At 47.3% G+C, this 17,172-nt stretch overlaps 1 protein-coding gene across 1 annotated transcript; it reads left to right on the top strand.

The window, feature by feature from the left end:
* Positions 1-1,807: 1,807 nt before the first annotated feature.
* Positions 1,808-9,072, top strand: LOC8052596 (astacin-like). Its single transcript, XM_029983725.2, has 6 exons — positions 1,808-1,919; positions 2,814-2,854; positions 3,832-3,913; positions 3,993-4,110; positions 5,050-5,228; positions 8,774-9,072. The coding sequence occupies exons 1-6, from the start codon at positions 1,808-1,810 to the stop codon at positions 9,070-9,072; spliced, it is 831 nt and encodes a 276-aa protein (XP_029839585.2).
* The last annotated feature ends 8,100 nt before the right edge of the window (positions 9,073-17,172 follow it).

Raw genomic sequence — 17,172 nt, 5'->3', positions numbered from 1 at the left:
GCATCGTCGCTATGCCCAAACAAAAAACCGCGGTCTGGGCTCATCGCCTACGCAGTGGTGAAGGCGCTATTTATTTGCGTACGTGAAGTTCTTTGCGTATGCTATTCTTAAATTCGCTAATAGAGAATTTTAGTATATTATTACGATACGCCCGACATACCTCCCCTACCCCCGATAACGATACCCGTGAATGATACGGTGAGCAGAGGCGGCGGCGGACTATCGGGTTTCGTTATCGGAGTCATCGGAACCAGTGGCCTAGCCGGGGGGGAGTCTTATCGGGCTTCAGCCCACCCTCCCCCACGCAAAAGAAAAAACACATCCCAGCTTATAATATACACATCCATGCCACCCTCCCCCCCCCCCCCCCCCCCCCCTCCATCTTTTTCAGTATCCCAAGTCATTGATATCCCAGCCACTTTAGCCTTCTGAAAAAAATTCCTGTTTACATCAAAACGATCTACTAAAACTATATATTGTTCCTGCAGGGCGGCAACAATAGGGAGTTCTCGCAGACCACGTTTCCCCCTCCGCTCAGCCGTCCGCAACAAAGAAGCCGCTACTGCCCCTGCGCGCCGATGGCTTTGACTGTAGAATTCGGGTGCAGCCCTAAATAACCCATTCCCGTTTGAAAGCGTCCCGTTTCGACCCATTCCCAAAACGACCTTCCCTTTTGAACCCGTCCCGTTTCGACCCAGTCCCGAAACTCCCTTCCCATTTGAACCCGTCCCGTTTCAAACCGTTCCCGAAACGCCCTTCTCATTGGAACCCGTATTCGAAACATCCTTTGCGTTCGAACGCATCCGGTTTCAACCCATTTGTATAAGGCCCCGCACATCCCAACCTCTTCGCGAAAAGCCTCCTTAGCTCTAAACCCTGGTCTGCTCACAAGAATACGTTGACATGCAAACAGTTTTGCATGGTAACGTATTCTAAAAATATACAACCCATTCAGACAAGCTTATAAACTTAATATATCCCTACTTCAACCACTTTAAACTTTTTTTTTCAAGATGGTTATCAAGACGTGCAAGCACGAAACGGACTGTGTACTCTGCGCGACAGATGGTACCGTGAACACAACGTTGCTCGCGGTAACAAATGGTATTAGTACGCACAAAATTTCCCCACTTAGGTTAGTCGCCCAGATGAGCACTTTCAAAGACACTATTAGCTTTGATGGTGGCAGCCTTTTCGTTTTATGAGATAAACATAAAAAATGACGTTTGCTTGTCCGCGCTAGTAGTGCCGCGCTCTGTACAATATAAGGGCGTCTTAAGCCTGATTCAGACAGTTGCGCTTGACTGCGTTGCGGCTGCCAGAAACCAGGACGTCCCAGCTGCTTATATCGCGAACCAAGATACTTCCTTGAATTGGATTCCACGCTTCATGCGAAGCACAGATGTGCCGGTGACTCGCTTTCGGTTCTGGACGCAACGCAGTCAAACGTACTCAAACGCAAGTGTCTGACCTAGCCTTTAGAATAACGTACACAAACACTTTGAGTAAGCTAAAATTAGCATCGCACTACCCGGCATGGCCCGGGTCCCGGCATGGCCCGGGTCCCGGCATGGCCCGGGTCCCGGCACGGCAGTAACCATACCGGTATAACGCTCAAGCTGCGCTAAACCAATCATTTCTCGAGACGCGGAGTACGACGCACCGGTCGCCGCCACCGAGCGTCCACGTTTCACCGGCGTGAGCCTGGGATCCGGGAGACAAAAGAAATCGGCCACACAGGATGTGCAACGGGATACCGCGAGGGGAATGCGCTCCGCGCGGGCCGCCGCCACTCCGGGGACCGGCCATGGCGTCTCTCGCGGTGATGGTGGTGGCCGCTGCTGCCCTGCCCGCCCTGCTCGAGGCTCGGGTGCTTCCCAAGGACGTGTCGCTCTACAGGGGTGACATCGAGATGCCAGGTGACGTTTCGACTTTTCTCACTTGGGAAGAGTAGTGAGTACGTCGTGTGTGTCGCTGAATTATGTTTTCATTTTTTTTTTCTAAATTATTATTTTCCGTCATACCCGTGCAAAAGACACGCTCTTTGCTGCAGACATGACGGCAGGAGAAGCTAACTAGTTTTCTTTTGTGGTACGGACTGTAACTGTAACAAAAAGAAGAAAAAACAAACCCATGCAGGCAAAATCGCTGGGACTCCATGTGCTTTACATCATTAGACGAAGACAAAACAACCCCGCGAGACTGTGTTCAGCGGTCTATGTTTTTTTGTGTTTTTTTTTTTATTTACCCGTTATGTGAAAGGAAATTTAAGGTGAAGAGAATCCTGTGATGCGGTTAGCACTAATTTTTGGTCCATATTCCACATCCCCGTAAAAGCAAAGTATCAAGTATGACAGGAATCTTAAAACAGTTCCCCGAGTTTACTAATATTTTGGAAACAAGCGCTGTTATTCCGAGACGATGCTTGTTCACCTGCTAAGTCACAATCGCAACTGCTGTTTGGACTAAGCCTAAATAAAAACGAGCAAAGAATCAGTTACGAATACAAGGTGCCACATGACGAGAATGCGGTTACCACGTTGCTAAAACAACTTAAACCTAAACAAATCGCCGGATTGTTGCTGAAAGGATAAATGACGTGTAAAACGAACACAACGTTTAGGAATGGCACTCAAACATGGATTCATTCTAAAGCCTTTGAAAGGCTTTTGAGTAGTTGTTTTAAATTTTTCTTTTTACAGATCAGTTCACTGTGCTAAGGCTAGGTCATAGTTTAAAGCAGCTTCGCGAAGAAGATCATCCTGCCAGTCGAGTGTTTCTTATTGGATGTTATTTTATATTATTCATTCTAGATGTCATCGAGGGTGACATCTACATGCCACCAATCACATCGGTAAGGTTAAAACCAAATGACCTTCCTACGGGTGTTTTCTTGGTGAACATAACAAATAAACACTCATGCCGGCTCAATGTAAATAGTGGTCACTAATTTAGACCATCGATCTAAAGACATGCCCTGCCTTTAACTGTTAAAAATTAAAAGATAAATAAGGAGCCGTTGTGCTCTTTATGATTTTATTGCGATTCGTATTATTTTCTCTCTTCCAAATTAGGTTCCAATTACTCCTAACTTACAAAAATATTCTGGAACAGCAGAACAGTAATAAATTCTTTAATATATAATATGTCAAACTCAATCAGGAATAGATTATAACAACTATTATATTGGCAGTTGCCATTTGGAATGTTCGCGCCTTTTTCATAGTTTGACCTCATGCAAAATATGGTGTATTCATTAAAGCGACCTGCCCAACAACTTTAAGACCAAATTAATCTGAATTTTTTTCGGGCTCTCTATAACAAGTACACTATTGCACTGAATCATGTTATCAGTTTTAGAGACGATCAGGCAAGGTATGACAAAGAGCTACTTTTCATGGCTCAAAAAACAAGGCTGCAATTAAAACACTGCTCTCGAAACAGTAAGTGGTAATGGCCGGTGCAAATATACAATTTTTTCTGCACTTCTAAAGTGCACATTATTTATATCTCGATACCTGTTGAAAGCTCAGCATACGGTTTTTAGCAGGGCATCTTAAATTTATTTTTTTATGGGGTGATACCCGTTCTTGAAGCAACCGACGCCGATACCATGCGATACAGAAAGAATGCAAAATACTCTTATTCAAAATGGTGGCTAAGTACCGGCCAATGCTAAGAGCGCATGCCGGGAGAAGTTCATTCACATGTTTCAAAACATTAAAAAAAAATACATTGCGCTACAAAATGAGTCAGACGCGGTTCTCCTGGTTATGGGGTCTCCAACCGTTCATTGCCTGTCCTTGACCCACCGCGACCGCAATTGCGCAGCTATCGGACCTGCGTGCCCGGACCAAGGAAACCCCGCTGTGGCGCCAGGGCGTGGTGCACTTTGTCATCGACCAAGCCTTCGGTCAGCTACGACAAATTGAGCCTTCGGTCCTTGGCGACCCGCCGTGGCAAAAGCGCCCTGTGCGCGGCTCTTTGCGCAGACTCCTGGGAGAAGGAGGAGATCATGAGCGCCATGCAGCAGATTGAATCCGTGTCCTGCGTGCACTTCAAGGAACGCACCAACGAGGAGGGCTTCGTTCACATACTCAGCAGTCAGGGGCGAGTACCTTCATCTTGCGACAGCTCATACTTGAGAACGACCTCGCGTGATCAGCATCGAAATCTGGCGGCGGGGAAGAGCAGGATGACATTTGTTCATCGCCTGCGATAATTTCGAAAGGACGACGCCGAGTTTCCCACCTCACATGCGGCTCGTGGATATTTTTCTTTTCTTTTACTACTTCTGAGCCTTACAACGCTTCTGTGTTAAACGTCATGCAAAAGCGACTATACGGAGAGCAAGTTGTCTGCTTCTTGCGCTGAGTTGCGGTGACGTCAGAAGGACGCTGAGCGATGATTGCCTCTAGTTGAAGGATAGTGGGTAGACTTCAAGGCAAGCAGCCTTAAGGCCTATCCAGTATCCTTCATTCAGAACCAATCAGAGGTCGGCGTTCTGACGCCACCACAACCCCGGCAAAAGAAGGAGACGAACATGCACTCCCCATAGCCATACATAGTGCGTATAATCTTCTTACCTGATGATTCGTTTTTCAGCGTTCTTATCGGTTAACGCAGCAGTCCTGTTGGCTGCGAGGAGCGACACTAAGGTACTCGGGACCAAAATTGGATTATTTGTCGCCTTATGCGTTATGTCTTACGACGCCAACTGTTTACTTCGAGCATTGCGAATGAGTGCTGACATAAGATTACTTTTACAAAAAATTCCGAAACACGTCATTACTCATAAAATGTGCGTAAAAAAACAAAAAAAAAACTTTTCCTTTTTATTGTATTTCTTTTTAATTAAGTTCGACCTCAGCCCACGCTACACTTCGATTCAAGCAACACATTACTTCCTTTCTTTTTTTTTCGTTTTTCTTTTTCTGTCTTTTTTTTTTTTTTTTGAAGGGGGGGGGGTATTAGTTTTTAGTGGCGTATCCGCTCTGCTGTATGTGAGGGATGGCATGTAGCGCATGTGTTCTGTCCCCCGCCCTGCAGCTGTTTCTCCGAGGTGGGCATGTCCGGACTTCGGCAGCTGGTGTCGCTCAACTTCGAGGTGTGCGCCACGTACGGCACCATCGTGCACGAGCTCCTGCACGTGCTCGGGCTCTGGCATGAACAGTCACGCGCCGACAGGGACCGCTACGTCCGAGTCGTCTGGAACAACGTTGTTCCCAGTAAGTTCGCGTTGTTATACTCACGTTCCGGACACTAAGACGTTGCGGAGTGTTCTGATCTTGTAAACAGAACCCAACATTGAGCTATACAAATATGCCGTGGCATGCAGGTGGCTTAAGATGCGGTACTAATGAATCGGTAATGGTCACGATACCCAAGCTATTGTCCACTGACAAAACCAAGAAACGCAAAGCGTGACTGATAGAATATTGAAGCTTTTCGCTTCGTGACTTGTTCATCGGCGTTCATATCGGCTAATGCCGCAACCTGATTGCCTGTGGGGCGATCATAACATTCCCCGAGTTAACCATGTCCGTGCGTTTTTAAACATTCTATTGATTATAGATACACATAAGCGAATACAGCGACAATATGAGATTTGTACGCCGGGACTGAAAAAGCTACTTTTAAAGAGGCACTCGTTGAAGTGAATTTTAAGCTGTCACTTGACAAGGAAGGTTTATACGGTGAAGCGGCACCTTATGCGAGGGGCTGACAAAGTAGAGTGTCCAGGCCGGGTTTCAGTCAGATTCTTATCAAATTCTTATGACAAGAAAGAAGCGTCTGCCACGGAGCAGGGGTACGACACAAAAGCGTGACCTCTCGCAGGGACAGAGAAACGCCGGGCTTCTTAGAGAGTTTCCCAATAGGGGGACTTAACGCTTCGGGTCTTCCCCAGCCGCTTAGGGTGTCGCATAGAGCACGCGCAGAACTTATGTGCGTGCGCAGTTCAACACACTGAGCGGCTGGGGGAGACCCAAACTTCACACTAGGGAGTTTTACAATAGTGGGCCCGAACGCTTGGGAGCACCCAAAATAGCTCGGGGCGCTGAACTGCGCAGGCGGAAGACATCTGCGAATGCGCAGTGCGACACTCTAAGCTGTTTGGGAGATTCAAAGCTCTACCGTCCCTTTGCAGAGTGCGTTCGCGTGTATGCTGCCCGTGTAGCGAATAGACTTTTCCGGAAATAAGTGGTGCCTCCACCGTCTGCGTGATGCATCCTGACTTTTCGATGTACGGCACGTGGGATGGTCCAAGAATCAAACACTACTTTGAGATTTTAGAAAATTTATGAACGCAGAGCAACACAAAATGAAAGCAAACGGAGTATGTGACAGCGTAATTTTGTGTTTGCTTTATTTTACAGCGGAGCTGTTCAGGGCTAGTTTCCCAAGGATCGTGTCCGGTACCAAACAAATGTCGACACCCGTGGCCGACACAAAACTCTGGTTGCCGCCGTCCCTCATAGATGGCGGTAGCTGTCCAGAGTGTTGTGTTTGCCGGTTGTCTGCTTGCCGCCGTCGCTCATACATAGCGGCAACATTTCTTCGGAGGAAGAAGAGCAGGAACGGAACGAGCGGCGATGTGCGCAGCAGCGCGAATGGTTTTGCAACCGCCACGAGGCCGCTATCGCCTAAAGTTCCACTGCCGTCGAGCGCTTCAGATTTTCCTGCAAAAGAAGAGCAGATCGTTCGCCTGGAAAGCCACCGCCGAGAACAGAAGCTACAGCTCCGCTGCTCTTCCTTCTTCATCAAAGTAAAAAGGCTAAAAGTTTTTTTTTTTCACTGTTAAGCTTCTAATGGTAAGGGAGGAAGAATCGCGCCGCTTCCTCGATATACGAAGTATTCGAATCGGCACGAGCCTACACCGGAACAACCCCACAATTCTTCTCACAGCACCGCGAAGTCTCCTTAAATTTTCCGAAAAAGTCAATAGACTTTTGCAAAAAGAGCTCTCTGACCGCTGCCATTCTGCGATTCAAGCGACCCCTTTCGGACAGAAATTTCTGCCACCCGCCGGAGCGGTGGGAACCCAGTCAGCGCGACTCCCCGCCTGCATTACGCATTCGGAGTTCACCGGCTATTCTTGAAAGTTTTTGTTTTATTCGCCTGTTCAAGATGTTTACACTTTGGGTGTTATCTTCCACTGTGAGCGCCCGGGAATACCAGGGCTCGCAGCCTGCTCGGCCTTCGCAAGAAACGAAAGAAGAGAGCGAACGTCAAGCAGCTCTCGACGCGGACCGTTTGACGTTCTTCGAGGATTACTTTCTTTGAGAGAGCCTCCGAAAAGCCTTCCTGGTTATGTCCCGGGTCTTCAAGACGAATAGGTGATAGGATTGGGTCCGGGGTGTGGGGACGGAATACGCACGTTCGTCCATTTGCTTTGGTACTGCGCAAAAAGGCAGCTTTCTTCAACACGTGCCCCATACAAGCCGGACTCTGTCCGTTTGTCGTGAAGTGACAATCGTCGAAACACTATATAGGATTTGTTGCGTGATTTCAGACCTTACTCAAACCCTGTTTTAATAACGCGGCACCGTGGGATACGAACAATATATATTGTTCGATTGATGAGACTCGTTGAATTCGGCTATCCGTGCAGTTCGGCTAGCCTGTGGTGCGGTCAAATATTTTCGGCAGTTAAGACCTTCGCAAATTGACAAGGCTGAGTATATAATGCCGTAAAAAGATCAACATAAAAAAAAATTCCACTTGCATTTGATCTGTCGCGGACGGACTCACCAAAACAGCTTTAATTTGTTCGCTTTTGTTCCCAAATATAGTAAGTGCAACGCGTTTTTAAAAACCCCAAGAAATCCTATTCGCTATAGAGCACAAAAGAAAAAAGAAAACGCGGCAATTTAGCCGCCACTAGCGTCCGGAAGTGCCCTTGCGCAGGCTGACCCAGCCCACTGACGAGAAAACCCACAGCCCAGCGCTGTCGGGCAACACTGACGTACACTCTCAAAACCAGGGACGTGCACTGTAAATCGCTTCGTTCGAGATTACCGCTGGAAAGGTCTATAGGCGCCTTTCGAAAGTCAGGTGCCCTTTGTTAAAGGGTCTGAAGAAATACACAGTGGCGGAACAAGCGACACCACAGAACTGAAATCCTCAAACTACATATGCTAGAAATGAAGTTGCATGCTCAGACTGGTCTGCAGTTCGAAGGTTGGAAATGTCTATTCTATCCACCATTGTGCAGGCATTTCACAGCTTCGAGCTGTGGGAAGACTTTCGAAGGGGGTCTATTCTACACAGGTCATTAAAAAAAAAAGGGGGGGAGGGGGGGGGGGGGGGCTAGAGACTGGTGTCACTTCAGGTGTTCGGGCGTAAGGGTCGTGCTGAACTGTGAAGATTGCGCGCGAGCTGTGATTATGTAAGCATACGGCGAGCAAGTGTTCGCTTATGCGTCTTTCGCGCATCCAGAGGGCAACATAGAGAACGAGCAGGAACCACGCGATTACGAGGCATCCAAGTATGCACCGACATTGGTGATACTAGGGAGGAAACAAAAGCACATGGCACATCTGGGCAACAAACAAAAGCACGAAGTGCGAAAAGAGCAGACGAACTTGCAGGCCCTATTGGAAGTGTGTCTATGATTAAGATTTTCACCGCAGAATACGCGACAGTTTAATCTAAAACCTTTCGTTGCATTTCCTCAGTCACCACGCCACACTCTCAAAAGCCTTTCTTCTTCTTTTTTTTCAGCATTACGTTTGTAGCGTTAACACATGCAGGCCGATTTCTCACTTCGCAGGATTCAAGGCGAACTTCATGAAAACCAACCGAGTGCCGTACCTGAACGAGGACTACGACTACGAGTCGATCATGCACTACTTCTTCAACGCTTTTTCCAAGGACCCCGAGCAGGCCACCCTGGTGCCGAGAAGCCGCGGCATCGAACTGTTCAACCTGGGGCTAGCCTTCAAGGAGAACCGGATGACCAAGGTGGACATTCACAAGCTGAACACGATCTACAGGTGTCCCGTCGATACGGTGCCGCACGCCAATGACGGTAATAGAGAGAAGGAAACGGATCATTTCAGTCTAAATTAAAACTGCAATGACTTACTGCAGTCTTTTCATTCGGTGGCGATTTTATTCTCGATCAAAAATCGTCCGAAATTTTTTTCTCGATTGGTATGAGAGTCGCAGAGTCCCATATCTAGCTTACCGGCACGGCTGGGCTGTAAGTTGGCAAATGTTAAATTGAAAGGGTTGTTAAATTGGAAAAAAAAGATGTGTATTTGAGGTGCTTACGGCGCTCAGAAGGAAGCTAGTATAGACGCTTTCAGGCAGCTGTGCATGGGCGTCGCCATAACCGACCTTCAGTTTTTGTTCTCTCTTATTCCGTTCGCTCCACTTCATCATTGCGACAGCAGGACAGGTTATTGCCATTTTAAGTGTCACTGTGTTCTTCTCCCCAGCATAGGCCCTTCTGGAGACTCGTCAACGCCCGATTCAGTGGCTCCGCATCTGGGTAAGACAAGAGAAGGTCGGCTATGGCGGCTCAATTTGGCGCACGCTGAAAGCGTCTATAACTACGATAAAGTAAATGTGGAGCTAAAAACACAAGATATGCTGCCCAATTTGTGTTTGCGTAAACATCCAGGTAAGGCACGAGCTGCTCGAAATTATGCCGAGTGAAAAATGTATGAGAGAGTGAGAGAAAGACAATATTAAATTTATTCAATGCGGTTCGTGATCTGCTCCAATGCGCCAATAAAATACTTCTGGCTGGTGTGAATTTCGGAGTTAGTTTGTCACGCACGTGATTGGCTCTCTTCCGAAAACTGCAATACTCGCCTATAGGCGTGTTACTGTGGTAGATGAATGCTGAACGGTAGGCAACAATTAGATACGTTAAACCCGTTTTGGATTTAATGCTTATATTTCGTTTCAGCCTAGGTTAAGACAACGGCCGATGCTACAAGCGAGCACGTGGCCCTGAACAGTACCTGCACTGCACAAGTGCGCGTGCTCGGCAGGAAAGCTGAAAGCCCGGAGCTCGCGCTTGTATCATCGGCTTTCATTCTGGACCTAAGCTGAAAGGAAGTATTGTTTCGAATCAGGAAGCTTTAGTACATCGTTCTGATAACCCTGATAACAATACCCGATACTCCGCCGACTCCTTTGAGCATGCATCGTATCGTTATCGGGGTATCGTTATCAGAGGTATCGTGACGAACTACTAAAACTCCCTATTATGGTTGTGTGTCGTCCTATCTTTTCCTAGTTGCTTACTCCACGGATCGCATAAATGATGATGATACACAAATTACGTTGTAGACAAAGAGCAAACAAAAACTAATTAGTCAGTTGTTTACACAACAGGAGTTTAGACTGCCAAAATATGGTGACATTGTTGCCCACTGTAGATAAGAAATTTAGCCAGTGCAGTATACGACGGCTAACTTGGGATCTTTAACGTGCACCGCGCAGTAGTGGTACACGACCGCGCTCCGGTACGATGCTCATCTAGATCGAAACGGGCAGGGGTGGGGATTGAACCCAGGATCCCTGGGTAGGCAAAAAATATAATCTTAGATTGTGGAAACCAGCTGAACTTACAGAAAAGGGTGAGGAGAGAAAGGAGAAAAGGCATCCGATCGCTGGTCGATCGGATGCCTTTTCTCCTTTCTCTCCTCACCCTTTTCTGTAAGTTCAGCTGGTTTCCACAATCTAAGTATGTACAACCAACTAGCTCAGCTCCTTCCCATTGCAAAAAAATATAATGTTATGTAGGCAAAAACTGGCCCAAGCAAGGAAGAAGAGGGCGAGAAAGCGAGTGTCGGAGGAATGAACGTCATTATATAGCCAGCCGGCAACAACCAGGCGGCGCCAGCAGGGCGAGAGCCCACGGTTATACCCTGTCTCTTTGTAACTTTGAAAATGGGCAACGATAAACACCACATTGTGTGCCGAAGGCTTCGAAATGCGCGACGTATACGAGCGCAACGCACACATATTGGAGCATGACGCAGCGAAAAGCCTGATACTTCTGCGGAGTAGAGGCGCGTTTCGAGGATACACAGTCACGTTCCCATTGGCCCACCAGGGCCGTAGCTTCCGCTGTACTGGCATGTTACGCGATCACGGCTTCCTAGGATACCCAGTATTTCTTGCTTCAGACACTAGGCTAAGCGGCGCCACCAGAGTAAAAACTCACGTTTGAACAATGCAGCCGCCACTCCCAGGGGTACCCAATATTTCTTGCTTCAGCCGCTAGATGTCGACAAAACAAACAGCATTGCAGGTTGGCTATACTCGGGGACAACTTTTTCTGTCATTGTCGAAGAAGTGAGGACCGCGCGAGTACAGCGGTGATCGGCGCTCAACGTTCTCGAGCGCAGGGGTATCTATAGCTTTGACTTCATTGCCAAGGGAAGTGGTCCTTAAGTATAGAACTTGAGGACGAAATTTATACAAACGAAACCATCATAGCCATCAGCTACGTGTTTATGTTTCTTACTTCCTGGTTTGTTTATCGGCGTTTATATCCACTATATTCCATCTCACTAAAACCGCACAGTACAGCCAAAGCTATAGGGGAGAAAGCATAAGCAAACCTGTTAAAGAAGAGGGAAAGGGGGAACGGAAGAGGGGGGCTGAATATCACTCGTTACTCCTTTCCCTCCTCTTGAAGAGGTCGGGATACGCTCCCTCCCCTGTAGCCTTGGCTGTACTCCACGGTTTTAGTGAGGCGAGGTATAATGCCGCGATTTCTCCGGCTGCGAAGTCATTGAGATTCCGCATTGCAATTTACAAGGAGCGATACACAATGTTTCTGTGATACCTGTCATTTTTTGCATCTACATTCGCGTGCGCTCACGCAAATAACTTTGACGGGGCTTCAAGACCTACGCCAGTCTTGACAACGCAGGACAAAAAATGTGCCTCCCGTGCAAAGGAAACCCCAAAAGGAGCCATGCGCTCGCCCATGTATACCTTTGACAGTTTTGTGGAAACTACCCTAGCGTTTACCAACGCTGGCACAACAACGTCCCACAAAAAGGCTGATTTCGAGTATAGGCACTTCTGCGAGCGGGCACAGCACCACTGATCTCTATGAGAATTTGCTGGATCGCGCATCCCTGTTTGGTCCCTGCAGAGCAAGTACAGTGTACTACAGTCGGCGACAGGTCAACAACGAAGTGGAAGCTCCTCCCACCTCTTTCTACTTTAGCAGAGCGAACGTTGAAAAGGAGGTCACCTCTTCTCCAGCTTTCGCTCTGCTAGAGTGGAAAGAGGTGGAAGGAGCTCGCGCTTGGTTGTTGACCTGTCACCGATTATAGACCGTTTCATTGCGCTTGCGGCCTGAATATCCATCGAGACGGAAGATCCAACGAGTCGAAAGATCCAATTGGTCACGTGACAGGCGAGACGGAATATCCATCGAGACGAAATGTCCAATTGAGACGGAATGTCCAACGAGTCCGAATGTCCAACGAGACGAAAGATCCAACCAGGTCTGAATGTCCACCGTGACTGAATGTCCATCGAGATGGAAGATCCAACCAGGCCTGAATGTCCACTGCGACTGAATATCCAACGAGACAGAATATCCAACGAGGTCTGAATGTCCACTGAGGCTAGATATCCAATGTTCCATGTTCATTTAATTTCTGTAATTTATTGATTATACTGCTCCCAAATTAATAATGATAAGCTAAGACCTTTTTTTTTTTCATCGCGCGTTTTTGTATTTTACGTAAAAGGGCTTGCTGAAATGGTCCAAATTATATTTATCAATGTAAAGAACACATAAGATGCGTGATCTCCGAGGACAGAATAAGAAACGAGTTTTTTTTTTTTTTTTTTTTTTTTGTTAGACCACGAAGGAATGGAATACGCTGCCTAGGGAAAATGTTTGGGCCACAAATGCCGAAAGCCTTTTTCTTAATGTTTGTTCGCCCTCTGCGATAATGCCTGATACTGGCGCTGCAGGCTCACAGTAAATAAATATAAAGCTTAAAAATAACAAAAGCAACCAAAGTCAACACCGAAGCTTTGCAGTCAAATGCACTCCAAAATATATTTTAGTAAGGAAAAAAAAAAAGAAAACCCGTTGCAGACAGAAATTAAAGGGATGCGAGAAACAAAGAGTCTTCAACGCAGCGAAGCATCGTGAACTTCCTAAACAGGGTTCTACACGGAGTCTAAAAAACAAAAGCGACTGTTCCCTCCGAAACCAAAAAGTAAACGTGCAACAAAGAGGTCTTCGAAGCTTTATCTTCAACACATGCACGTCCCATGTCACCCCCCTTCCGGTTTTGGACCAAAGTTCTTTTGTATTGTAGTGACCTCAAATCACTTGCCAGGTTAGAAAGGTTCAATATTTCTGAAACTCAAGACGGAAGTTACAAAGACGGGACAAACACAAGGCGTCTCGTCTTGTGTTTGTTTTCTCTTTGTAGCCTCCGTCCTGGGTTTTAGAAATGTTTAACTTTAACCAGCTCGCCTGCCTTCTTACGTTATCTTAGGAAGATTCGCCCTTGTTCTTTGTTCGATATAACAATGGTACAACACCACCTGATGGGTTCAAACCTTGGACCGCAGACAAATGAAACCATCCACTTACAAACAATGCTTGTTCCGGGTCGACATTTCACATGGCTATATAAAGGACTGCTATTTCGCCACCTCCTTCTGTCAGAACCCTGAGCTTCGTCTTCTCCAAATCACTGACACGCAAATACGGTGAGTGTTGTTTTTATCGTTCGATTATTAATCTGTGTCTACTGCGACACCAAAGTACTGTAATTGCATCTAAAATATTGTAGTTATTACGCCTATGTACTTTGAGCTGTATACAAATAATCACTGTTAGCTATTTATGCAGAGAAGTAAGGTCTTGGAATTTGAAAATTTCAAGACACATGAGAGGCTCAAGTTTCTCAAGTGCAATTCGAAGTTTCAAGTGCCCCTCGTCTGATTGTATGTGTCGCGTTTTGATTACAGGCTGCAGCGTACTCGCTGAGCCAACGAGATGAATCCTGCGCACCTGGGTGTCCCAACGTTCGTGCCTTCTCACAAGCGCTCAAGCAAGCCAGTCATACAGTACAAAAGCCATCGCTGGCCCAACGCGGTTCTTGAATTTTCGTTCAAGAGTGCCAACCCAAAAAATCCTAGCATCGAGTACTATCGATGCATCAAATGCTTTCACCTCAGCAAGCACACGGTGACCGGGGAAAAATGACCAGTAGCGCACCTCACGCTTAACAACGGAGTTATGGTGTCCGATCCTGATAATCCCATGACTCCGCACAGCTGCAGCCCAGACAAGGACTCCGATGCGACGGCAGTGCTTGCGAAGCGATTCATGTACGAAGTCTGTACGGATGTACGTACCAGCCGCAAGAGACCCCGTGAGGCATTCGACGAAGCTGTGACGTCCGTCCAGGAAAGGTTTCGTGAGTACGGAGATGAAGTCCAAGATGGCATACAAGCCAGCTTGAACAGTGCATATGGATTTACTTCCAAGAGACGAGCCCTCTCACGCAATCGCCATCACAACAGACTAAAGGGCAACGCATTGGACGCTATTCTCCCGGAGCTTCGCGTCACCAACCACTTCCAAGTGTTCTTGCAACTGGAAGTCAAGACGGAAGGGAGACGGCTCCTGCTTTTTTATGCTGAAAAAGACCTGGAAGTGCTTCTCAATGTTGAATTCATTCTGGGGGACGGCAATTTTAAATATAACCCCAGTGAATTTCACAGCCCAGGGCAATTCTACACTCTACATGCCATTGTTAAAGGCGAAGCGCATCCCATCGTTTATGCTCTGATGCAGTCATGCGACGTTCAGGCCTACGAGGTTGTTTTCGGCAACTTAAAGACTTCACTTGAGACCAAGTTCGGGGGAGTCGGTGGCCTCTCAACCTCCACCACGTGGCACTTCGACTACGAGTCCGCAGCTATCCAGGCTGTGATGAACGTCTTCAAGACCACCGCGGGATTTCCGAAGGTAAGAAAACTCAAAGTATTGTTTTTGAGTAAGTGAATTACTTAAGTATGGCGTTTTTATCTATAAAAGATAAATGAAGCCAAAGGTGGCAGAGTACTATATCTAGGATTCAGTTCGCGCTTGTTGCAACTGTGACCACATATGTGTGGGCTCCGATAGATGTTTTCGCTCGTTTTACTCCCAGGTACGTGGCTGCGCATTTCACTTTGCGAAAGCCATTAACACCAAGCGCGACGAACTGGGGCTCAGGGCTGTTTGCCGTGAAGACCCTGAGGTGAACAAATGGTTCGTCAGAATTCGTCATCTGCCTTTCGTTCCGGACCACTGCCGCCTGCTGTTTTCAAGGGATCTTCTTGCAGCGAAACCAAATCTACCCCAGCTGAATGCCGCTCGCCTGGACCAGTTCATCCGGTACTTCAGGAACTTCTGGCTATCCCATAGCATTATCAGAGAGATTTGGGGACAGTTTGGAAATCGGGGTCCAAGGACGACGAACGTAGTTGAGGGGTGGCACAACGGCCTGCATAGTCGCCTTTCAAGTCGCCATCCCGACCTGACTGAATTTATTCAGTTCCTTCAGGTTGCGCAGCATGCCGCACAGAATCGACTTCAAGCTCTTCTGCTTGACCCGCTCGCTGTGGCAAGACCTACATCAAGCTCCGTCTCGGCAAGAAACGAGAGGCTCCACGCAGAAATGGATGCCTTTGCCTCATTCACCAGCGGCAATGCTGCCACCTACCAGGACGTCTGCAATTACGTGGACAGAATCGCGAGCACTGGTGTGCTCCCAGCGGCTACTTAACAGTTTTTCAATAGTCATTTAGTGACGCATGATGTGAATAAATGTGTCATGGTTTCCGCTGATCAAGTTGTCCTCTTTCAAAAACGCCGAGAAAGGTGCCAAAAGCGGAAACCTTCTCCGTAACGTTTTTGTCTAAACAGTTGCTTTGGTGTGCACCAATCACTGATTGTTGTATGTGATAACACTTTATTCTTGAAGTTTAATTACTGGCATAGCCTTTTCTTGCTTTTGTCAATAAATCTATTAATTAAGCAATAACCTACTTAAAACATGCTTCTAAAATAAATATTGAGATTTTTCTGCAGTTAAGGCTGCGCGAAGTTCTGCGTTTTTTTTTTTTTCTTCATATTTTTCAGCAGTTTTAGATGTATCGCAAAATTAGCGAAAGTATCCGAAAGATGCAAAAACAAAAATAATATATAAATTTGTTTGGTCCTGCTGACACGTTACGACGGCGGTAGACTTTTCAATGACCGGGGCGGTCACGTTTAATTGAAAGCGCAACAACGGCGATACTGTACATCAGAACAAGAACGCCCCTCGGATATTTTGGTTCGCAGTCCCCAAGATCGAATCTTCTTTCCCGCCCTGTCGCGCGACATTAAAGGTTCTCGCCTCGTCTCCTTCTGGGGTGGCCAATCAATCATTTTGAAATCTATCGGAGTGACGGGATGTCCGCCGTCCAATTGTCGACTGGGGGCCGCCCAACACGCTCATTAGTGCGGATTATATTTGCAACGGACACGGGGTGATACGCCCGTAACTTCGGCAGCACAAACGGCCGGAGCCTACTCGGCGCCACGCCAAGCCCATTCACGAAAATTATTTCGCAACTTCGTAGTTTCGCTTTGCCGCTCTATATTCCGTTTGCTCCAAACTTGAGACTGCGGTGGAAGCCACGTCCTGTCTCTAAGTCGCCACGTCATCACACTCCCACTCATACCAACGCAGAGGGCCGGGTCAGGTAATAAGAGGGAGGCGGCTGATTGGTCCGGTGGGCACGCGGCTCCCACTCGCTTATGGCTTGAATGTCCAACGAGACTGAATGTCCAACGAGCCTGAATGTCCAATCGGCCACGTGACAGGCGAGACGGAATGTACAACGAGACGGAATGTACAACGAGACGAAAGATCCAATCGAGACGGAATGTCCATCGAGTCTGAATGTCCAACGAGTCGAAAGGTCCAACCGAGACTGAATGTCCAACGTGCCTGAATATCCAACAAGACGAAAGATCCAACCGAGACGGAATGTCCAACGAGCCTGAATGTCCAACGAGTCTGAATATCCAACGGATATAGAATGAACCTTGCAAAGAGTTTAGAAGACATTTCTTTGTTGAATTGTAGGAATACTGATAGTTACGGCGGGTGAAAAATGCGCTCG

This window comes from Ixodes scapularis, unplaced genomic scaffold (assembly GCF_016920785.2).
Source record: "Ixodes scapularis isolate PalLabHiFi unplaced genomic scaffold, ASM1692078v2 PGA_scaffold0__279_contigs__length_252992795, whole genome shotgun sequence".
In the NCBI taxonomy this organism is placed as follows: Eukaryota; Metazoa; Arthropoda; class Arachnida; order Ixodida; family Ixodidae; genus Ixodes; species Ixodes scapularis.
This window is presented reverse-complemented; position numbering and strand designations above follow the sequence as displayed.